The 25,309-nt window shown below is 45.6% G+C and overlaps 2 protein-coding genes across 4 annotated transcripts in view; one reads left to right on the forward strand and one right to left on the reverse strand.

Moving 5' to 3' along the window:
• Positions 1-464: 464 nt before the first annotated feature.
• On the reverse strand, positions 465-24,341 carry LOC144721887 (proton-coupled zinc antiporter SLC30A5-like). 2 transcript variants are annotated; one of them, XM_078599820.1, is made up of 16 exons: positions 24,044-24,341; positions 16,275-16,397; positions 15,759-15,825; positions 15,570-15,655; positions 14,635-14,722; positions 14,400-14,487; positions 12,893-12,969; positions 12,263-12,433; positions 11,046-11,334; positions 9,517-9,725; positions 6,593-6,750; positions 5,721-5,850; positions 5,345-5,597; positions 4,546-4,772; positions 3,096-3,224; positions 465-1,558 (listed from the first exon to the last, which is right to left on the reverse strand). In XM_078599820.1, the coding sequence occupies exons 1-16, from the start codon at positions 24,097-24,099 to the stop codon at positions 1,388-1,390; spliced, it is 2,322 nt and encodes a 773-aa protein (XP_078455946.1). In that variant the 5' UTR covers positions 24,100-24,341; the 3' UTR covers positions 465-1,387. The 2 variants fall into 2 exon arrangements, with proteins under 2 accessions (XP_078455946.1, XP_078455945.1); XM_078599819.1 differs by lacking the exon at positions 24,044-24,341 and adding an exon at positions 16,823-17,854.
• The window catches only part of IPO11 (importin 11), an 89,702-nt gene continuing 83,133 nt past the window's right edge, over positions 18,741-25,309 (forward strand). Inside the window, exons 1-2 of one of the 2 annotated variants that reach the window (XM_078599818.1) lie at positions 18,741-18,987; positions 20,122-20,359. In XM_078599818.1, the coding sequence (XP_078455944.1) occupies positions 20,222-20,359 (138 nt within the window). In that variant the 5' untranslated portion in view covers positions 18,741-18,987; positions 20,122-20,221. The remainder of the gene's footprint in view (positions 18,988-20,121; positions 20,360-25,309) is intronic. The other variant, XM_078599817.1, reaches the window with a different exon arrangement.

Raw genomic sequence — 25,309 nt, forward strand, 5'->3', positions numbered from 1 at the left:
CCATTTAATTTTAAGGAAATTTGTATTAGTTAACACCGATGGCCAAATCACACGCAAATGTGCCTGATGGCATACATTCTCTCGGATGCTAAGCAGGTTTAATCCTGGATAGGGGCTTTAATGGACGATCACAACTGTATATATCAGGTGTTGTAGGCGGGTGTGGGGTACAGCAAAATCAATTGCTGTACCATACCATTTCCGTACATGCTCCCCAGATTCAAATTTCACTGGTAAGCGTGGTGACGCACAGTCAATTTGCGATGCGTTGGGAGGCCCTCGTCAACGCGAGAAGACTGGCAAGATCTAAAACCCAAACAGAGAAGTCAGCAGTTCTGTTCACTGTTGTGGCGCATTTAATCACCTAAACTTGCCTCCAGGTTTGGCTGTGATGAATAAACTTCAATACAGTAAAAAACAACTCATCACCTGTTTACAATCCGAGCAATACAATAAAAAGCCGGTGAAGTGATCCAACATTTTATTTACACCAGACGGTTCAGCATTTTGATAACCAAACATTAGATAAGAGTAGGATGGTCTATTTTGCACTTTAAAATACACGCGCATTGGTTAGGGGCGATACCCATATGCAGGCGAGGACAAACACAGACTCTTGTGTAACAGCAACGCTTAGCAAGGTTTGGGGGTAAAAACAATTCTTAGCGTTCCCCTGGACCATTGTGGACTTCTCGGTGAAGGCGCCATGGCATTACTGCGCGGTTAATCGTAGAAACCCTTTAGTTGCGCTTGAAGAAATCTGAGCGGAACTGTTGAGTGAGCTGCAGCTTTCTTGGCACTGCATCGCCGTTGGCTTGTTTGGTTAACACTCGAGTTCGCAATTGGAAGGTGGTGAATTCAAATGGCAGTCAGGGGTCACACACTGGGTTCACCGTCACCACTGGGACGATAAAATAAATATCACCTCTAGGCATGTAACGATTCATCAAACATAGTTTCTTGCACTCACACAACATGCATTCAATCCTGTGCATGAGAACAAGTTATTGTCAACTTGCAACTGGTTCACGTGATTTCTGCAGCCACTAGAGGTGCTACAATCACCATGATGTAAAAAAAAAAAGATCCTGAATTAAATTGTGATCTTCATAAAATTGCAAGGCAGGCAAATCGTTACATGCCTAATCACTGTGACGCGATAAATGAACAGCATTTGCCCTGTGGATAAACTTGACTCCCACCATAGGAATGTGGAATTTCTAACGTTAGCTCAAGTGCTGCCAATGGAGATAAGAGCGCCCCCCAAAATGCCCGCGCCCCCCACCAACCAACGTTCGTTTGAGCCGGGAAAGCCACTTCGACGTTGTCGCTGCATCCTGCAACGAGAGACATCCCCCCCCTCCTTCCCAAGAACTTTCATCACATGTCACATGATGGTGGTTCCGTCCTTGAGTGTGCCCAGGGCGTCCATCTGCTGCGTGAGCGCGATGACTTCGCGGTAGCCGGCGCCCAGGCCGGACATGTGCTGGAAGTACTCCTCCTTCTCCACCTGCACCGTCATGTTCGACACCCCGCACTCCTTGAAGACGGCCGTCACCTGCGACACAGCGCGACGTGCATCGTGCAGCACAAACATGTGTCCCCCGTTAGCCTTCCTTGGGTGGATAGAGCCTCGGTGAGGGCCACCCAAAAGCAAACCAACATCATAATTTGTATGTATCTTTGGTGAACCTCTTTCACACCGTACATAGCCAACCGTGCCAATCGGAGGTGTTAGGGAAAGGACAACAAACTTAATACAAAAATAAATTTTAAAGAAATGAGTTTTCAATCTAGATGATTTAAAAGTGCATATAGCTCCAGTGGCTTCCTAATATCAGAAGAGCGTTCCAGGTGGCTGCAGAAGCGCATCTGAAAGCGTGCGATGCGGTGACCGTCTTTGTTCGATGGTTCGCCAAAATCTGCTGCGAGGATGACCGGAGCTTGCGTGATGAATGATGCTCTTTGTCGAGATCAGCAAGGTATTATGGCTAATTTGTAGCAAGCACTTATGTGTAATGAGTGCGACCTTAGAATGTATTTGTTCGGCAAACGGAAGCCAATACAGGTTAGTGAGCATCGGGTGGACTTGGTCAGATCTTGTAGTACCCGTTACGACACGTGCCAAATAATTTAGTACACACAGCTTGCGATCGCACGCAGGGAATTTTATTTCATTCCCATTCCTCCTTCAGTGAAAGGTTTCATTAAAAAATTAATTCGATATTTTTAAATAAAAAGGTTCTTCTTTCTTCACCTCCTTGACAGATGTTTGTAATGTTGAAAGACCCCCAAAGGCTTTGGAACATGGGCGTACAATTACGTGGAACATAACGTTCTTGGACCATAGGGCAGCCCCCCCACGGTAGAAGGGAGTGGGAGCACAGAAGGATATTGACCTGGCAGAACAAAAACACTTAACCCCTCCCCCAATTATAAATCGCGTTTGATATTGCTCAAATGGGTGCCACCCATGTCTCAGATCTTTGACATCCCTGTACAATGATAATGGCACAATAATGGCACAAACTTTTTGAAGTGAGAATAATTGCAAGTTTAAAGGCTGACTCACTTACCGAAGAAACTGCGATAACCTATGATTTTGGTTCATATTTGAAAAACACATCAATAATGAGTTTACGAGCAAATCGGGTGAATGTCAAAGCACTGGGCCTGCATTTGCCTATATCTTGAGCTTTCAATCCATCCAGCACGATATACACACGGTTTTCAAATGTACAAGTGGAATGAGTTTATAGTCTAAGCACATTCTCCAATAACTGTAGGTAAAAAAAATACATGTTTTTTTATTTAGCATATTCCAGTTCTAAGCATGAATGTTGGTTTGATTGCTAAGTGAAGAACACTCTTCGGAGGGCATATAAAAGTGTCCCTCTAGCATTACGTATTGTGTGATGTCCTTTTCCTGGGTCCTCTCACACACTGCTCATAGTGAGATTCAGATTAGACACTTCTCTAATCTCATGAATGACTGCGATGGAATAAAATCAAAGTAAAATATCTAAATAAGAAAAACAGCCAAGTGTAAGCGACATGCAGAAAAAAGTTTGGTACTGCAGCAGCAGAAGTTGTACCTGCTGCACGACCCGCTGCTCCACGACTCCCACCTGCACCTGCACGTGCAATGTGCCCGCCACAACTGCAGCCGAGTGCCTCCAGAAGTAGGGGTTACGGTAGGAGAGCACGCCGTCCACGTTCAGCACCTGACGGAGACAGACGTACGTGCGCACAAGACATCAGCTGTACGAGACCTGACAATAATACCGATAAACCATTCAGTAGGGTTGTAAATGATTTGTCAATTAAATTGCATTATACTGGTAGGAACCTCCTGGTTACACCAGCCCACAGGGGATTATTGTGTCCGTCGTGCAGGGAGGGGCTGGGTGGGGAGGGGAGGGTGGGGCTGGGTGGGGAGGGGCTGGGTGGGGAGGGTGGGGTTGGGTGGGGGGGGCTGGGTGGGGAGGGGCTGGTCACCCCGTGGTGCCCTTATAAAACTCAACGTTTAATCTACTCACGCCGGCTTGTGCCCGCCCTCACAGTCGGGCATATTTGCGGAATACACCATGCCGCCGTTGACCCTGCCATTGACCGAGCAACCCAACGTTACTACCAGCTCCCTCCGCAGGAATGTGTTCTATATATATTTAAAAAAGGGAAATTTGTGAATGTGTGTCTGTTCGAAATGTTTAGCATACTTCTCAAAATGCAACAAACTTTAAATTTGGCATGTGGGTAGCTTCCAGACTGTACACAATGCAAAAAGTATAAAAATAGACTTTTGTATTTTTGGGGGGGGGGGGGGGCGCAATAATGGATATATTTTGCACGGCAAGTGAGCGGTGACGTCTCATCTGTGATGTCACCCGCATGCGGAAGCGTTACGCAGTGTGCCTGCTGATGTCACACATCCCCCCCCCACCCTCCGCGTAGGCCGTGTATTAATCCAAGACAAGAATCCAAGTCTCGGGCGATGCCGGGTAGTACAACTAGTTATTAATAAAAATTGGCGTGTGTAAGAATTGACTATTTGATTTATGTGCTATGTTGCGGTGTGCAGTGGGTGATTAGCGCACTTCAATACGAACCTGATGGCGACCCGAATTTGATTCCTGGAGATGGCTGAAATCCAAAACGGTCATGGGGCCCCCTAACTTACCAACCCGCACTGGCTAGCGTGGTGAAGTATGGTCAAACAACTCCCAAAAATGACACGCCATGGGGAGGCCTTAATCCAGCAGTAGACTGACGAGATAATTATACAGAGGTTACGCCATAAACAATTCCTTTGACTCCAGCAGTCCAACTAGTTGAATTCAATTTACAGCAAAGCATAGCTTTAGTTGACTATTAAACGTGCAATTTCTCCAGGGCAAACGGGCTGGAGGGGACTAGGGGCCCAGCTAAGCAGGGGGAAATCAGACAGCTGGGAGGGGTTGGGGAGTGGGTGGGGGGGGGGCATTTAAATAATTGCACCAGGGCCCACCATAACAACCGCACTCTGCTTCCACTGTCACTCCGAACCTTGTTGAGGCCGTTGGCGAGCTCGCGTTCGCACTCTGGGGGGCAACGGAGGACGAGCACACGGCACGAGTCTCGCAGCAGTGGCACCACGCTCAGGAAGATGAGCACCGAGATGAACAGCGAGCAGATGGGGTCAGCGGCCAGCCACCCGAACTGCCTGATGAGCAGCGACGAGACGATGACGCCCACGCTGCCCAGTGTGTCGGCGAGGACGTGCAGGAACACGCCTTTGACGACAGCGGCAACGTTCAGAATCAGAATGTTTATTTATACTGGAGGAATTCGATGAGCTATGAAGCTCTTTATCACCGATGTCCAGCAAGGGACAGTCAGAACGTTCCAACAACAAAAAACACGATAGGAGTGCAAAGTATAGGAAAGGTAAACAAATCACTTAAAAATATATAAATAAAACTAAACTATGTTTTATCTTACAAGAAGCGACCTGGCCATAAATGACAGCTCAACAGTGACTTATCAGGTGGAATTTTATAGCAGCAAAATAACCTAAATAATCAGGTGGTCGGCATAACCCAAAACATAAAAAAAATAACATACGTGGATTATTACGTGATGTTTTACAACACATGTTCATCCTCCGAAGCATTAGATCAGTGATCACATTATCCACCCCCTCCCCCCCTCTGCCAAAGGCTGATAGGCTGCGATGAGACCACGGGGCTCAGACAGCAGCTCTGCCTCACAATGTAGGTATTAAGCAGGGCCGTTTATTACATGTGATACAAACACTCCGGACAACTATGGCAAGTGTGCACTCCTCGCCACGACGTCCACGCACCTCTCATGTTGGCGTTGAGGCCACCACCAATACCACCGCCGCCGCCGCCGCCACTCTGCCCATGCGAGTGGCCATGGCCGTGACTGTGCCCGTGCCCGTGGTCCGAGTGGGCATGGCCGTGGTGCTCCGAGTGCGAGTGACCATGCTCCTGGTGGCCCGAGCAGCCTCCGGCGCGGCCGTGGGCGTGGCTGTGCGCGTGGCTGAAGGCGCAGATGCCCACCAGGTTGACCAGGAGCCCAGCCACCGAGACGGGCTGTGACGCGCAGGTAAAACAAACGGACGTGAGACGCGAGTTGTACGCACGAACCTTGGTGGGGGGGGGGGGGGCGTTGATGAACAAGTGGCGCGCCACCGACTGCAGCGAACGCGCACGTACGGTGAGCATGTCTGTGTTGATGTGCGGGGGGTCGACGAGGCGCCCGATCGACTCCAGAAACACGAAGAAGGCGATGACCATGAGGAAGAGGCCGTTCACGAACCCCGACAGGATCTCCACTCGTCCATAGCTGCGTGACGGCAGTGAAAGCCCATGTGAGGACACGGACGGTGCATTTTATCACGCAAAACACAAATTGGTTTTGTTAGAAAATTTAAAAAATGTTACACTATCTCCCCACATGGGTTATGATTTGAAACATATTGAGTATGCGTTTTTCAATTACCCACCCACCAACCCAATGATTTGAGGAATTGTCATAAATAATTTGAAAAATCTATTTTTATCCTGTCTGTAATGTCTGCCTATTTTTTCGTGACATTCGTCCCCCATTGCCAGATTATTTGGGCACCGCAGTGGCGAGATGTTCGCTCCTTCGCCTGGCATGCAGGTGGTGGGGGTTTGAACCCGACCCTGACACCTGTTTTTTTTGGAGTTTGCATGTTCTCCCTGTCATTGCATGGATTTTTCACCAGGCGTTTAAAGTAATCGACTACTATACATTTCCACATAAGCCACTTCGTTGAGCAATCATTTGTGGCTTCTGAAAAAAGAGCTTTAAAACTCAGTGGGCCTTACCTGGTAAAATAAACAGTAAATAGTTCAAAGCTTTTGAACAAGTAACTTTAAGTCTATGGAACAATTTTTCCGGTATCAAGATGAAAAAAATATGCTTTAACCCTATTATTTTTTCACATTCTGAAAGTCATGCCACCTTGGGCAGAGCTCATTTTCGCTTTGGTTTGTGGCCTACGTGCACCGACCATGATGTTGTTGAGGTGGCGCTTGCTTGCCTGCTTGCTGTGCCTCACCCATAAGAGAAGATGCGAGTGGGCTTCCAGCGTGTCATGAGGGCTGCGAAGAGGCCCAGCACAAGTGCCGAGCAGTCAAACAGCATGTGGAAGCCGTCCGATATGAGGCCCAGGCTGTTGGTCCACACTCCGTAAAATAGCTCTACAAAGGTGAACATCTGCCAGTGGAGAATAACGAATCATGTAAAAATATTAATTTCCGACAAGTTTTCGAGAGCTTTGAGACTCATTTTTGCAATGGAGACAAGACAATTTGGATTCGTAAAGCATCTAGACACGAATCAAGATGTTGCACAAATGCCAATATTTTTGATAGAAGCAGTCAGTTGTAGGCAGAGGCAAAGATAAAGGTCTTGAGCCTAGATTTCAACGGAGGCAGGGAGTCAACAGCACAGATGTTTTGGGGAATTGAGTTTTAAACTGCGAGGGCAGCAGAAGAATTATCCAAATGAGAATCGGATAATTCCATCTTACGGAATATTTAGCTTCACATAGGAAGAAACCAAAGTACTTAAATAAAACCTATCAAGCGTATGTGGGAATAACACGCGAGAGTACAAACCACTGCACCATCGCTCCCCCCATACACACACTCGCAAACATTCCCCATATGGTTATACAGAATGCTGGGACAATGCTGTTGGTGAGCATCTATTAAGGCCGGAACCGCAGACAACGGAGTGGTGCGACTGCCACCATGCGCGGCCGGCTTTGCCTCCAAAATGATTAAATTTAAACACGCCGCACTAGGTGCTCATTTAAGGCCGAGTCGACCAAGGTGTAGTCCCAGGTGACCGGTCCAGATATCCGTCACCGATGTTAGCCATGACTGGGAACCGAACTTAGATTACCAGGTTCATAGTGTGGTGCACTAATCACTGCTCCATCACTCAAGCAAGCACACACACACAAAAGCCTGCTGTAATAGTGCATCGTATGCACTCACACCATAAGCTATGCTCTTTCACTAATCCTCCATGCTCTGTAAATCCACTGGCTCTCTTTTGGCCGGAGCAGCATCGGATTAGAGGGGAGGGGGATATTGTACTGTACTGCGGCAACATAACACTGAGTGGTAGCTCTAGGAGGAGCATGAACTGAAGAATATTTACGTACAATGTTATAGATTCTGTAAAGCGTCTTGGAATAAGGCGCTAGATAAATATAGATAAGATACTCAACAAGTTTTCCATCAGCATTGTTAATACTATCATTAACAGCGCTAACACTACCAGGGTGATTGTATTGTCTCATCCGTACGGTGTTTCACCACCATACTACTGGGGGTCAAAACCTTTCCCTTTCTGCTTATTCTCACCCACTGCTCTGCTGAAGAATTCCCTCCCCTTATCTCTTTTATTTTTTCCAAGATGTTTAAAATCTTGCTTCATTCAACGAACGTGTCAAATCTTATCCATTGCTACTTGAAAAGTGCCGTTGGTTGCTGGACGCTTGGTGTTTTGGGCCTTTGGGCCCTGGGCTCAGTAACCATGGGAAGAAACACATGACATATGTAAAAGCACCATCATCATGATCATCAAAAGTGCTAACAGCATGATCGTATTCCATTGTGACACGATGTGTCCATCAACAGTGTCATCACCTCTATTATAATTCACAGCATTAACACCTTCAACCAGTCGTGGGTTGCTCGTTGCAGATGATAAACACCATTATCAGTAAGTGTCACCTGCCACCTTTGCTGTGAACAATGTTACTGCCCTCATTACGAGTGTAAACATATACTTATTTAATGGTAATACACATCAATTGATGTTGTTAACATCTTCATGAGTAAGTTTTATTAACACCTTGATCGTCAAACGGTATTAACATTGCTAATGACAAAGAAACCGGGTTCTTTAGGTATATTTGTGCTCGAAATGCACCTTGCCAATGCAGTCCCTTGTATCGGATATCTTGGTAGAACTGATAACCCCCCCGCCCCCAGAAGCCATTTGCATTTTAAACCAACCAATTGGCCTAGCCTTCCTGCCACATTCCCCTTGGAACCAAGCATGAAAATTACATCAAATCATCGATTCAAATCATTATAGTCACGGACCATGCATCAATTAATGTGAGAAAGATGATTTTCTACACATGCAAAATACATACTAACATTACATGTAGGATGTGGCTCATGAAGACGAACATGTCAACAGAAGAAACGAGAGGGTAAGACTGGAACAATAAATTACTTTCTTGCACAGAAACACAACCAATAAATTGTAACACTTCATCAAATCGCTGGGCTGGGTGGGGGTGGGTAGGTGAGTGATGTGTTGAGAATCATGCCAAGCGGGGCTTAATTTCTGCTGGGTCTGTCCAAGGTTGACCACCCAGAAAATATGACCATGCTCGGCACACTATATCCACTATACACCTGGCTATGTATTGCCGTGGCTATTAATCACATGCCTACTCTCGTCTGCCTCTGATAAGCACCTCCCATTAGCACGGTTTGCTATGTACGATGTGAAAGAAGTTCAACATACAAACATACATAGCACGAGCGGTCTGGACGGAACATTTTAACACGTAGGCTTTCGCGACCAATATTATTCATAATATAGGTTTTTGGGTCAGATCGCGTTATTTATAAATGTGTCGTAACCCTCCACCACCCGACACGGCCATTCTTGCCCGATGAAGCTGATTGTAATTATCAGCGACACGTCGTACTCAAATTTTAAAATGCTGTTGATTCTCTCTACAGCACACCGGTGGGCTAAAGAAGTTAATTATTTTGTCTTTTGAAAATCGTGACACATTTTTTACTGTTTGGCCGTGTCGGGTGGTGGAGGGTTACGACACATTTATAAATAACGCGATCTGACCCAAAAACCTATATTATGGACGTAACATATTTGGTGGGGAAATTCCAGCCCCTGCTGACCGACTCGCCGACTTGTCACACGCACCAAATTGAGGCAGAGGAAGTAGAAGATCTGGCGAGAGTCGTACTCCTCCAGGATCTGCTTGAGGCAGTCCTTGATGAAGCGTGGCAGGGAGTGCGACGTGTGCTGCAGGGCATCCCCCATGAAGTTGTAGAGCGGCGTGCCCTCGGGGGAGTAGCCCACGAAGCTGCCCTTCTGCCCCCGCTTGCTCGGCGACGACAGGATGGCGGTGGCTGCGCCAGACGGTGGCACCGCGGGCATGTCAGTCGGTGACCAAACGCAAAAGGGCAGAGGTCACAAGGCAATGGACAATTCGTGAGTGTGGACGCTTGCCTTTGGGAGATTCTCTCAATGTACATTCCACTGCTGGATGAGGGCCTCCCCACGCCGCGCAGGTCATAAGGGTTATTTGGACCATACTTCACCGCACTGGTCAGCGGGGAGCATATATGTAGGAGTTTTGTACTGGTAGGAACCTCCTGGTTACACCAGCCCACAGGGGATTATTGTGTCGGTCCGTCCGTCGTGCATCCAAAAATGGGAGGGGTGGGGCTGGGTGGAGAGGGGAGGGTGGGGAGGGGCTGGGTGGGGAGGGGCTGGGTGGGGAGGGGAGGGTGGGGAGGGGCTGGGTGGGAGGGGTGGGGCTGGGTGTGGAGGGGCTGGTCACCCCGTGGTGCCCTTATAAAACTCAACGTTTAACCTACTCACGCCGGCTTGTGCCCGCCCTCAGTCAGCCATATTTGCAGAATACACCACGCCGCCGTTGACCCTGGCCATTGACCGAGCAACCCAACGTTCCTACCAGCTCCCTCCGCAGGAATGTGTTACGTGTCATACCCAAGAATCAGCTTGCATTACTTTCAACCTGGACATCTTCTCTAATCCATGTTTCTCTGTCACTCAATGTAATTCCAAGCATGCTTCTTTGTGCACTTTTCATTTTTTGTTTCTTGTGAACGATATGCTGTAGCAGACAGGACGGGCCGATTCATTCATCATCATCAATCAAAATCTGAGCAGCCCTACTGAAGAAGGGCACCCATACCAATCAGTTACTCGGAGAGACGCCAGTCAAATTGCGTTCCCTTCAACCCGTACTAACCAGCATTGTAAGGTATGGTCAAATCCACCCCCCCCAACCTGAACCCATGACCGATGCACTTAAACCATGGCAGTATCGTGAGAGGTAGCAGTAGATTGACCATGGCTGAGGATAACGATAATGTATGTATGTATGTTGAACTGCTTTCGAACCGTACGTAGCCAACCGTGCTCGTCGGAGATGCGGGGGAAGGACAACAAACTAAACACAAAAAGCAGCTCTAAAGAAATTAGTTTTCAATATAGATTTAAAAGTGCATAGCTCTAGTGGCTTCCTAATATCGGAAAGAAGTGTTCCAGATGGCTGCAGAAGCGCATTCGAATGCATGCAATGCAGTGACTGTATTTGTTCGATGGCGAGCCAAAGCTGCCGCTGCGAGAATGACCGTAAAAATGTATCTAAAATAACGAATCCAAAATAACAACCTAGTCCATTCCAAATAAGCGCCCACCTATGAGGAAGAAGGTGGCGCTGACGGCCACGCCTCCAGACAGTACGTGCTCCGTGTCGCCAGGGCCTGCGGGCCGCTCAAAGGGCCGCAGCGTGTCGGCGAGCGGGTGCCCCCAGAGCCATGCGAGTGCCAGCGCGCACGGCACCAGGAAGACGGCGCTGAGACGGGTGCAGCGCGCGTTCTCCAACTTGGCGACGCACACCGCGTCCGCGTAGTAGTCCAACACGCACACGGCGAACACCACCACCAGCAGTGGCCACAGCAGCTGGCTCCACGAGCCGACCTTGTTCTGCGGCGGCGGGGGGTGGAGGGAAGCCCACGCGGGAATGTCCACGGTAACGTGTTAAGTGTGTGTACGGGTCTCTTTTGTTAATACACTGCCGGGCTGTCACGCTTAGCGACCAAAAGGGGAAGAACAAGGGGGCAAAGGCGAAAATGCGACGCCGTGGGTTATAATGTACAGCCATTTTGTCAGTCTGAGCCCCACTACCGATACGACGTGCGGAAGCACTGATGCGGTCGTGGACCGACTTGGTTTTTAACCTATTAACCATTACAGGACTCCTCTTATTAGCCTATTAGCCGCAATTTTTTAAGAAATGCTGGAGTCGCAAGGCAAATTCGTCCCGGTTATCCACGGGTTATTCGCATTTTTACCTCGCAAATTAGTGGAGTAAAATTGTGAAACAATAAGATCCGCAACTTGGGTCCCCCACATTACCGTTAATAAGAGGAGTAATCCCGTACATGCCTAATAACCCAGGTTTCCATTGCATGACATAGGACTTCTTCACAATTCTGGCTAATTACCTGATGAAGCTGGTTGTAATCACCAACAAAATGTCATACTCGAATCGTAAATGTTATGGGTTTACTTTCCAACACACCGGTGTGCTGAAGTAGTAACTATTTGGCACATTTTTTTTACGTGACAAACCTTGCTAATTGGCTGTATCGTATAGTGGCAAGTTTAACAACACATTTATATTTACACAATCTCACCCAAAAAAAACCGTTATTATAGATATTGGTTGCGAAAGCCTACGTGTTAAACTGCATGAGATAGTTAACCTTCCCGATCTCTCATCTGTTTTAGTACAAGACAATTACATGTCCAAACAACTTAACAGTGGCTACAGCAAGAAACCATCACTCCAGCAAATGAGAGGGACACAATACCGACGTGAACAGCGCTGTTGACATCATCGCAGTCGTACCTCCGTGGTGGATGACAGCACGAGCGCCCAGGGCAGCAGCAGGCCGGCCGACACCAACGTGGAGAGGGCGTTGAGGCGCTTGCTGCCCCCCACCTCTATCGAGAGCTTGCGCGAGGCCACGTGGTAGCCGACCTTGAGCAGCAGCGTCAGCACCAGCAGCAGCACCCCACCCTGTGCACAACCGTGTTCACACTCAATGTTACCACCACTGCCGGGAGGGTGTTACAAAAAGGGGGCAAGACAATGAGTGAGATTCATATCAACTGGATGTGCCACACTAATTACACTCACATATATGCAGGGGATAACGCCTGTGATCCAGAAATGTGGAGGGCGTTAATTGTTGGTGGATCGTAGAGATTTGTAAAACTCCTAACCTTGCCAGGCTGAGAGGTGGCGATTACATGGCAACATGGTAAATATGTTTGTGTACCTCTCTGTATGGGCCTTTGGGTGGATTTTCTCTGGCCACTCCCATTTGATAAGCAATTGGTCAAACACCAGAATGGACCAGCAGTCTTCAGAAAATACTTGAAACTGAAGGTTTTTTTTGTTATAGGTAAATGACATTTTTATGACTACGTATTTTTAGCCTTCTATTATTAGACTGCAGCAAAGCAACTTAATTACCTTGTGATCTGCCAGACCCAGAAGGGAAATGGCAGTGTGCAGCGCATGGGTCAAGGCACTGTCGTGATGGTCTTCAGCTGTGTACAGCTTAAGGAAAAGAAACATCTTCCAAGAAGTCACATCGTCAACAGCATTACATGCTTAAGGCTTATTAATAAACGAAAAAAATACATTCCTGCAAAGGGAGCTGGTAGGAACGTTGGGTTTGCTCAGTCAATGGCCAGGGTCAACGGCGGCGTGGTGTATTCCGCAAATATGTCCGACTGAGGGCGGGCACAAGCCGGCGTGAGTAGGTTAAACATTGAGTTTTATAAGGGCACCACGGGGTGACCAGTCCCTCCCCACCCAGCCCGACCCCTCCCACCCCCCACCCAGCCCCATACTCCCCATCCAGCCCCTCCCCTCCCCACCCAGCCCCTCTCCACCCAGCCCCACCCCTCCCATTTTTGGATGAACGACGGACGGACGCATACAATAATCCCCTGTGGGCTGGTGGAACCAGGTGGTTCCTACCAGTATAAATTCTAAACATTATCCAAGTAAATATTTACATGGTGAAAAATGATCTCGGCCAAAGTAAACACTCATTAAAATGAAACATTAATCGGCTGAAAACATCTTCAGAGGACTGCAGAGCTTGGGCAATTGTTGGCACCAGCTCACCACCGAGATGCTGCCTTCCAGCTTGTCTTTGGATCCTCAGTGATTGCGAGATGCAATTTTAACGAACGACGCATAAAACTACACGTTATTATCGTTGTTAAAAATGGCAACAAGTAAAGGAAGCAGTGAAGCTGGCGCAACACAATAACAGGTGTAAAGATCTTATTATGTGGCCCCATCATCTCTAAAATACAACAGAAGGGAAATAAAGATGCGTTAATATAGCTTTACATGAGAAGGGAAGTGGGGCATTGCATTACAAACCTGCCATTGTGCATTCTATAAAACGATTTATTTTATTTTATCAGGTAATGCCCACTCAGCTATAAAGCTCTTTTTCAGAAGCGACCTGGCCATAATTGATAGCTCAACAAAGTGGCTTATCTGTGGAAAAGTATGGCACCTATAATTAGCACGGTTGGCTACATACGGTGTAAAAGAAGTTCAATATACGTACATACACAACAGCCAAATGCTCTAAATGTGAAGGGAAACCCGGAGAACCTGGAAAAAATCCATGCGACCACAGGGAGAACATGCAAACTCCAAATATACAGGAGTCAGGGTCGGGATCGAACCCACGACCTCCTCTATACCAGGCGAGGTAGTTAACATCTCGCCACCGTGGCGCCCCAATTCAATTCCTGGTCATGGCTAAAATCAGCGGGGAGCGATACCCGAACCAGTCCTGGGCTACCCCTTTACCAACAGTAACTTCTGAGCATGGCAAAGACAAAACAAACCCCATAGCCAAGACAGCATGCAAAGGCCTTCATCTAGCAGCGGATTTACAATGGGCTGCACACGATACAAAAACACACACAAAGGCTTTGCAAAAGGATACGATGCTCTGCAATTTTAGCCATGAGGTCATCGTTGTCGAACAATAACAGGCAGATGACGCCGATGATGAATAATACAGATCCTCTGGTCTGTGGAAATAAGGACAATTACATGACTAAAATCCTCACCTCTCTGGAACTCACGAATTACACACATTATTTGCATCTGTACTGGAAAACAATAAAATAGAAATTGCTTTTGTCAGAGACAACGACAGCAACTGCATGGCTTTTAACCTTAGCAGGGCTCCCGGTGGAGCTTGTGAAGAGAGTGGTGAGCAGCGATAGCACCAGGAGGTCACTGTGTTCGAACAGCAAAATGGTCCTGCGAAAACAACAAATAATATTTAACAAAAACTTTTTTAAAAACACGCTTTTATGAAATGTATTGGTAATGACAGAACTCCACGACTCCAGGAAGTGACCCCGAAGCTTGTCATAACATAAGGGACCGTGGTGATTTACAGCCAACGTCAGTTGAGCGTGGACAATTAGACCCAAGCTGAAACATAACATATAAAAAATAATGTAAAATTTGTTTTATGATATAATATAGTATTGTCATCAGTATGACATAAGTATACCAAGTTTGCAGTCAATGCCACATTGGGAAGTGGGTTAAAATAGAGTTACAAGATTTGAGGATACAACAACGACAACAACAACAGACAGTGAGTTAAAAGAAAGCGTGTATAAAGTAGTACATCATTGTAAAATAAAATACTAAAAAGGGAATTGACCAAACATCTCACTTGACATACCTTTCCTTTAAATGAGTCACAAGACTTAAAAAAGTCACAAGACTTAAACAAAGAATAATATTATTACACTATTTACAAAAAATAATGTGATCAATTACCTATTTAATCCCACTCACCACTGTTAAGCTTGAGCAGTCTGAATGGCGGGGAGTTGATCAGCGACACTTATATGTTCATGTCGAGGTTGGTAATTGAGCAAGTGGATGGCTTCAGCGCATCCTGGTAAATATCTTAAAGTCTACCAGCGAATTATTGAAACGGGTAGTGGTGTTACTATGTGCTCCATGATTTGAGATTGGTGACTAGTAATATGCCATGGGATGATTTTATGTGACCACATAATGTTGAATAACAGATTTAAGTAGAATTGCTATCTTTGCTTTTGGTAAAGTGACATCTACAAGCACTCACCTCAAGGGTCCACAAAGTGCAAGGCCGTAAAACCACAGCAGCGACACGACACAGCCAAAGAATGCGTTTCGAACAATCTTCACCCACTGTAGAGGAAAAACATGTTAACAATTTTGTTAAGGTATATCTTAAACATAACACGGAACTTTTTAAATTAACGTGCAGGATCGAAACATGTTGTTTACACACCTGTCTCCGAGTGATCCTTTTGCCAGAAGAGAACGGCTTTTGGAAGAACAGCAAAAAAGCTGCAGACCTGAAATTACAATTCCTTATTTACTTATCACAGTGGAAATCAATATTAAGGTTAATTGCACTAGCTTCTGTGTTTAATCTTAGGTGTCAACATAAAATACAGCTGGAAGAACAGTGGCTAGAGCACACAACTCCAAAACAGAAGGCCAACAAGTTCAAATCCAAGTTCGCACTTGACTCAGCCCCTATCATGGAATGAGTAAAACCATTACCATTTTGTGAAAGGTCAAAAGTTGTACGTCCTCTGGATACAATAATTTCTGCAAAGCACATTATGTGGTTCCACCAGTGACTCAGGAATTTAATCTGAAGATGAACACCAGCCCACACTCTTCTGAGTAGAACCACTCTGACATTTGAACTAATGTGCAGCTGCAGAACGATGTATTAATCAGATGTGACGGCAAATTCACGAACAGCGGTGAAGTACGCATGTCTGCAGACACTCACCCGAACTTGACCAAGAACACAAACTGGACAATGTTGACCACCCTCAGCAGGTCATAGGCTTCGAAGAGGCCAATACATTTCAACAACTTCGCAATGGCCAACAACACGATGTACCTTGCCACCCTGAAGGTTAAAAAGACAATAGGAAAAATCACAACTTGTTATTTCACCAGAAATTCGTCCATCGTAGCGCAGGGCATCCCAAAAATGTGTGCACCACACCATTGCTCGTTTGTGCTGGGAAACATTTTCACCAGTGCGTCTCTCCATTGACAACTGAGAAAAATACAATGTGTTTCCTTAGATGAGGGTGGGGGAACATTTTCATCACTGAGAGAACATGCAATGCTTTGGATGCAATGTTTAGGCTGCAAGTTGCCCAAAGTGAGCTAGATTTTCAGACACACCAATGGGTTCGTCTGTGTTGTCAATGTCGTTTTTTGCGTGGTCAGTTTTCTACCTTCGATTTCAACCGATACACAAAACATCCAAATGCAGCAATCTACCAAATACCAATATCTGATAAGCATACGACAACGCGGACTTACCCAGAATTGTGGTTGCTCCCAATCGACCCCAGCTTTCCGCTGGAAATCACGTTACTGCTGTATTTTTCTTCCATGGTCGCTTCGTATTAAGATGTCGAGAATCGTAAATATGTATTATGCTTGTAAATATTGTAATATATTGTTAAATAGTTGTGCTTTCTCACACGTTCGTTACGCCCCTGGTTTACGTTTCAGCGACGATCGCTCTCAGTGAACCACTTAATATTTGAGGTCTCCTCTGAAATAGACCATCTCAATGGGACCTCACTTCGTACATGTGCAGTATATACACCCACGCAGATATATGCACCATTTAGGTATATGTAAATATATTCTAATATATGTGCGTACGTGTATTTATGTAATTCAGTACGTATATGGATTCTAATGCAACACGGATACGCTGTCAAACTACTTCACTACGTCTATCAATCATCTTGTGGGGACACAGAGTACTAACAATAATGTGAACAATTTATTAATATTGGAAAACGCGAGTGATGGTGACAATAATTGTCAAACATTATTTAACATTACAAGATAGCGACGCTGCTATTAAGGTGCCAGTAAATGAGATCTGTACACTGAAGAAACCAACGAGATCATTTAATTTGTCGCGACACCCAATTTCTACACAAGTATTGCAATTTAAATTGTCTTAATTCGCCTCAAATACTTTAAAGTCTAAGACGTTTAACACTGGAAGAGGCGGTGCCTCTGTGTGCTGCTAACCACATCCCGTGACTTCTTTGAAGCGCAACGGATGCGAGCCACCGACCGAGATGATATCAACAACAACAACGAGTATGCGTGAGAACTGCGACTATTTACTTTAATTGTTTTAAACTATTTAAATGTCCCTGTTTACCGGGTACAGTGCGCGGAGCCGTGCATGTAGGCCCCGCTCGGAGGAAGCAACGTAGCGCACGCCGAGTGCCTTTTTCGCACACGCAGATTCACGACGGTCGCGACAACTTATACATTAACATCTTATACATAAAAAAAACATAATACGGCAAACCCCCCCACCCCCCAAAAAATGTAATAACGATGCGACATTATAACTGCTATAGGTAGAAACGCGCCTGTGGAACAAAAAAAAAATTAAATGTAATTTATTTTCAGGAGGTGGCACGAATCTGCGCGCTCGGCAACCCCCGCCGGTCATCGAGACTGGGCAGCGCCACTCGACGCGGCGTTTCCCGCCAAATCCAGCGGGTGGCGAGCGCTGCGCAGGCGCCATCTTACTGTAGTTTTTATAGCAGCCAAATATTAAAAAAAAAATCACAATATGAGTGCAAAGTATATGGAAGGTAAATAAATCACTTAAATATGTAAATAAATACTCTTTGGTTATTTCGGTAAAGTCACGTAGGTATAAAATAAAAAGAATAAAGCAAATAAAACTAAACAATTTGTTGGTTATCATACCAGGTAAAGCCCACTGAGGTTATTAACTGTTAGACGCGACCTGGCCACAAATGATAGCATCAACAAAGTGGCTTAAATTTCGATTTAAAGCTTTCGTGACTTCAGGGATTCATCTTCTTGGTTCTTTCGGTAAAGTCACGTAGAAGTGAAGTAATACAATAATAAAAATAATTGTATTTTATTATGTTTTTATTTTATTATTTCCCTTCTACGTGACTTTACCAAAAGAACCAAGAAGATGAAAGTGGCTTAAATCGTGTGGAAATTAAAATGTTATTGTAGCCAGGTCGCTTCTGAAAAAAAGAGACCTACACAGCTCAGTGGGCCTTACCTGTTACAAAAATGTAAAAAAGAAAATTCTACAAAAAAAGTGTAGTTTTTAATTACAGCTTAGTGGGGTTGTTAGACAAGTTAAAAACCCCTACGTAAGATGGCCGCTGTTGTGTCTCCTGCACGTGCACAGGCAGCAATCGAGCGTGTTGTGGATTTCCATCGCTTCGTCGCAACGGGCAAGAGGCGGCGTGGTTGGTGGTGGGATAGCAAAAAAAAACGTGAGAGCCATGCCGGGACTGGATAAGGCTGCTGCTGCTGCTGATCTCGGTTAAACGCAACGAAGTGAGAATAATCGCTGGAATTGAACGTCAGCGATAATGGAATGAACTCGCTCGGTGGACGTTGATCGTCGCAGGTGAGAGAAGCTCGGACGAGGGAGTTTGAGCTGCTGCTGCCCGGAGGTGAGCAGAAAGGAGAGGATGATGATGATGGAAGAACCCCGGGGGAGATTGTTTGGGCGGTGTCGCAGTGAGAAGGGGAACTCACGCGGCCGAGGTTGATTGTAATTCCCGCTGCTCTGCCCGTCTCGGAGGCTGCTTCGTGAGCGCCGATTACACGCAGAGCTCTGGGTCTCTGTCCTTATCAATGTGCTCCCACAAAGTCCTCTTCGTTGGGCTCTGTATTCGTCTATATTAAGTGGCCCGCGTGTTGTGGCCTCGTATGTGGGGCCGGCCCCATGTTGTCTGGCCTCAATGATGGCATCTCTTTAAACGGGGGTGGGCCCCCCATGTTCTCTCGTCTCTCTGCAATGCGCTGTTTAAATGGGACCGATGGAATCTGGGCCACGTTAAAATTGTCCCTTTTAACAGGGTCCCGGATTTTATGGGCTCCCAAAATGTCTTTTTAAACGGAACTCATAAAAATGTGCCCAATGTCCCTCTGGTTTGCTATTAAATAGGCCCTATGTCATCTCGTATTTGCCTCTTAGTTTTTGGACATTTACAAGACAATGTCAGAACGACATCCATATTCATGATGCCTCTGGGGCCGATACTGTACTTTTTGCAATTTTCCAGCTGTTTAAGATGGGGATCTTCACGTTCTCTTGATCACTATTTCATGGGCCCCTATCTTAAATCTAACACGTTGTGCGGGTGGCAATGATACGATTTATACGATGCAACATTTCAACTTCTCCGACCTATTAAACCAAGCCACAGCAGAATGAAAAAGCTACCCCTTGAAGAATTTATGGGGTTAAATGTGTTTTATTTCATTATTTTCGTTTTCTTTTGTAATCCCAGTTTTTTCTTAGGTGTCCTATCATGAGACAAAGTATCGCTTTGTATCTCTCAACCCTTTTAATCAGAGAATGGCCCATGGAAGCGGATATCACAGAGCTACCTCTGAGATCACCGCAATAAGCTCCGGTTCGCACAGTAGGGGGCAGCAACTTCCCACTGCATATGAGAGTAATGATAGTCGCATCACATTCAAACAAATATTTTCATTTCCAGCTGTAATGTAGTCAGGTGTTTTCTTTAACGTGTGGATCATTAACAATCTTGAACTCCTGTACCCCTTCCCACCCATAGCTCGTTTTGGAGCGGTTTGAAGACTCTGGACGTTCGATTCGGCGGAGAGAGTGACACATCGCGCAGAGCGCTTGCTCGCGACGCAGAGAGAAGAAGGGCCATGGAGCTGGCGAGTGCGAGCGTCGTGGTGATCCAGACCCTGACGCGCGCCACCAACCAGGATGCCAGCGTGCTCAAACCGGCGGAGGAGCAGCTCCGCCAGTGGGAGATCCAGCCTGGCTTCTACAGCGTCCTGCTGGTGAGCACTGGCGCCAGCTGTGACGCCGACTTAAAGCCATGGATGCACAAGAGCCAGTGTGAATTCCGACTGGAATTGCGTCAGGATTGTAATTGATTAAAATTCGGAATGTAATTGTAAATTTGGAGAAGAATGCTGCATAAATTGTCATAATATTTGACCCCGGGTCTGTTGTACACAAAGCAACCGTTGCCTTCGATGGTAACCAGAAATGTATTCGCTCCAAGCAACTGTGGCAACTTGGTATAGCAATGCCGTAGAGCGTGATTCTTCAACTATGTTTCCAGGCAGGCTGAATAATAAAACTGGTATGTCCTGGCAGGCCACGTATCGACATCTGAACATCTCTGCTAATATTGATCTCTACAGCTCTGTCATCTTAATCGTTGTTTATCTCTCTTTCATCTCGCTTGTCTATATGCGAGCCAATTCCCTTGGTAAGCCATAGCTTTGTGGACCACTTCAAGGGCAGTTGGGGACCACATCTTGCTTTGCGCTGCCAGTTTTAGAGCCCTGGCATAGAGTGATGGAGTTCTCTGAAGACTGTGCTTGATGACCAATGAGCATTTCATAGTTGTTAACCTTTTGTGACCTGATTTATAGTTTCATACTTTCATTTATTATGAAAGTTTCCAGTAGAATTGCCCACTAGGTGGCGTAGCAATCATATTTAACCACTGTAGATTTGGGCAACTGAATTTACTATCATAGAAAATGTTGCAGAAACCATTCCTGTCATTGTTTGCCCGAACATGTACCCCGTGTGTAGTGGGCCTTTTGGTCCTTTTTTGTGGTTCAAATAACTATTACATTTCTATTCAAATATGTTATTTAGATTTTTTTTATTTTACATGGGGTTTAATGTAGTATGCTGGTCTGGCCTGTGAGCTCAGTGATAGAGTGGCTTTCAGTCAGAAGGTTGCGAGTTCAAATCCTGGTTGGGTGTTCATTCAGTCCATCATTCCTCAGAGGTTGACAAATTGAGAACCACATTGTGGAGAAATCAATAGTGGTTGTCCAATGGAGAGACTTCCCCCCTCCGTAGAAATGTGTAATTTCCACCATTCTCTCTGGACTCTAAATAGGAGATGAACGCTGAAAATATCAGACTTTTGTCAGTTGTCATCTGAACGAATTGGACCGAGCAGAAGTATAAGGATTTGGGTAAGACCTGCCCAATTCACGTGATAACGCAAGTAACTTGGAAAATCATGGAAACGCCACTTTTTTTAACTAGCTTGTGTTGTCCATCATCTTAAGTTCTGGAATAACTGGCGAACTTGCGTGCATTTGAGGCAACTCTACTTGGCTGTCCAACCAAATTGGAATTTCTGGTGCTCAGCCTCCTGTAGCGATCACTCGCTGTTTGATGTTTCCGAGTTAAGAGGTGTTACGGCATCCAGATGTCTATCTGGTGCTTTGACGGGCGACTGAAGCCTGCTCCCATTGTGTCTGATTTAAGACGATGATTGATAGTATTACGACATTTAGGTTCAAATTCAAAATGCCACGTTTTTAAATTGTGTTTTTTTTAGTATGGCCGATTTTGTGGTGATGCACGGGGGCCTTTTGCGATAAGATGTCTTATACAAAGATGGTGTCAGAAAAATCATTGGCATTTTTTAAAAGAAGAAAGCAAGTCAGTTTGGCGACATCTCACCGCGGCTTATCTCACAAACAGCTGCTCGGGGCCACCGCAGCCCTATTGCCACCATGCTGTGTGTATAATTATTGATCGCTGTCCATATGAAATACACGGTCTTTTGGGAGGAAATCGCTTTTATGAACGGACCCACAATGGTCTTTGCAGCCCACTGCTTGCAAGTGTCAGCACTGTTCTGCTACTGTGTGGATTTCCTTCATCGGTGAATGCATTGCATTGACCCCGCACTGTGCTGCCATGCTGCGCGTTTGCTGTGGAACAACATCGCTGACGGTTCGCAGCCTAATTTGTGTGGCAGTTAAGCAAGAGGGAGTGCTGCCCAGTGGCTGGTATGGGGCTTTCTATCCGCCACTTATTGTTCGATTCGATAAGTGAATAAGTGTTTTGTGCCATCCGCCTTTGAGCCTTCCAGGTCTGTGTTTTATAGATGATGGCAAAACTTTTTTTAAAATACAGTAAAACCTTGGATTGCGCGTAACTTGGTCTGCGAGTGTTTTGCAAGAAGAGCAAACATTTTCAATAAATGTTAACTTGATAAACAAGCAAGGTCTTGCAATACGAGTAGTACGTATACGCTTTGTCTGCTGAGCGTCACGTGATCACAACTGAGCCAATAGTTCTTCTCTCTATTGCTGCGGGATTGTGGGTAAACGTCTCCCATGCTCGGTCTCAGTCGGCGTGCCTCACTCGTATAGTCAACATCCGTGCGAGCGTATACTGTTTACTATAGTGTTGTGACCACCACGTGTGTGTGCGTAAAGCATTTTTTTATTTTGTGTCCAAGTGTAGTGACTGTTCTTTAGTAACTGTACTGCAACAATGCTTTTTGCCTCCTCAAAAGGAGGCAAAAGCAAGTGTCATTGGATAGGTTCCTTGTTAAAGTCGCACAAAAAGATTCCAGTGAGCCAACAGATGGCAGTGATTCCGTTAGTGACAGTGAAAGTCGTCCTACACATTAACCCTCCTCCTCTCCTCTCTCTCGTCTGCCTCACACCAGCCACGATTAAATGTAATTAATGCATTTGATTGCTTTATATTAAATTGAAATAATAAAAATATTAAAAGGTATTTTGTATTAATAATTTTTACATGAATATTTTTGGGTTGTGGAACGAATCATCTGAGTTTCCGTTATTTATTATGGGGAAATTCGCTTTGATATACGAGTGCTTTGGATTACAAACACGTTTCCGGAACGAATTATGCTCGCAATCCAAGGTTTTACTGTATATAAAACCGGGAGAGAAACTGCTGTCTAGTGCAATAATTTAATTATTTCTTACAATCACAATCCATGAGGGCCCCATTATATTTTTCACAATTTTTTTAAGCAAATCATGTTTGGCAGTGATGAAAAAAAATGCAAACCACATGCATTATCAACATTGACTCACATCAAATAATATAATAGGATAACATTTTGACAGGCAGTATCTTTTATAATTGGTTCTGCTTCGAAGAAAAATCATTGCTCATAACATAAGCTTTGTGATGTCTTTTTTTAAATCGTATCAAGGCAGTGCTCACATCAGCTTATGATGTACTGTATATATTTTTAGTATAGAGCCAGTATCTTTAAAATTACAGTTATTGACAAATTTGGTGTTTTTGGTCACTGTAGTTTTGTGATCAAACATACACACGATTCATATGTGGAATTGATGCAAAATTTTTTTATTGTGTTTCCACTCATGGGGAGATGACAAAAATATAAATGAATGAAAGTGGATTGTAAGTGTTACGGTGAAGCTGACATGGGGTTTTCCCCCCTATAAAACCCCTCAAATATGCTTTCTCATTGAAATGCTTTCCATGTGAGGATGAAGATGAAATCACTCCCTTTCTGTCAGGACAGACAGTGAGTCCAACCGGTCAGCCTCCAAATTGTAGTGCAACTCTGCACTTGAGGCTGAAACTCGAATTCAAACACCCATGGTCTCAGTAGTGCCAACTCTGTGTCGCTGACCTCCGAGCCCACCCGGTCACAGAAAAACAGTAATACGTCTTCAACGACTACTCACCCTGCTCTCGTCGTGACAATGAATGAATGTCGGCAGGTGATAGTCTCAAGTTCCATCTTGAGTGTCTCAGCATAGCTTTTGATGCACGGCAGGTATCAGGAGATACTTTACATTTCCCGTGTCTTTCTTGGAATTTCAACTCAAACTAATAAATCATTGCTCACCAGCCTCCCCATCACCAACTCGGGAACGTTAATGCACTCGTGTTTAAATTTTAGCCGGCTGCGTGCTACGTTTACTTTGTTTAGATTGACACGTTTGATTCAGATGTAACGCCTCGCTCAGGTTGATAATACCACACGTTGCCCCCTGTTGTGCCTTCGGACTACCACGTCATGGGTCCAAAAGTTCAGTTTGTTTTTCTAACGGGGAACTGCAGGTGTTCCGACGGCTCTTGCACAAACCATTTCACGCGTGTTCACCCCAGTGGTGTCCCGTGTTTGGCACTGGTCCCAGGACCCATTCACCCCCCCTCCCCGATTCCCCCTCCCCCGGCCTTTTGTAACCCTGTGTTTGGGCCCCTCCAGCCCATGGGCCTCAGCATTCCGGGTGGATTCAATTAGCCATCGCGCTTGCATGAAGTGTTCAATCAATAGTCTAGTCCAGGGGTCGGCAACCTACGGCTCCGGAGCCGCATGCGGCTCTTTACGGGCTGCTTCTTGACGATATGTACGTATGTACAGTATGTACTCAGATGCATTGCGGCTCTTGAAATACTGAATTTTGTACCGAATTGGAAAGAAATGGCTCTTCTTGTTATTTTGGTTGCCGACCCCTGGTCTAGTCGCTTTTTTACATTATTGTGAATGTAGTGGCCTCTAGTGGCTGGAGGTGGGGGGGGTCACACAAACAAATTACAGAAATTACACATTCCTATAGCTGGTATCTCCATATGACAAGCACTGTTGACATCCGTACAGAGTGGTACTCATTTTAACTGACCCCGTTCGGTGTGATGGGCTGAGTCAACCCCCGAACATGGTTTTAGCTCGAAACATTCTGTTTGTGAGCCTGGTGACTCTACCGCTGATCCATGTGGCCGGATTTTATGTAATTACCGCTTATTAATAATGTAGACAGCTGCCGCGTGTTACGTGCGAGTGCTGTCTGAACGTTTCAGCATTTGAAATCAACCTTGGTTTTACTCCAGGTGGCAGCACCGTTCCACCTGCGAGCGTGTTCTCTCCCTCCACGTTTATATGACCATAGGATGGCGCTCGCGAACTGATGCAATGAATCCTCACCCTAAAGGAAGATGTCATAGAC

The sequence above is a fragment of the Lampetra planeri genome, chromosome 13 (genome assembly GCF_965212315.1).
Source record: "Lampetra planeri chromosome 13, kcLamPlan1.2.h2, whole genome shotgun sequence".
Lineage (NCBI taxonomy): Eukaryota > Metazoa > Chordata > Hyperoartia > Petromyzontiformes > Petromyzontidae > Lampetra > Lampetra planeri.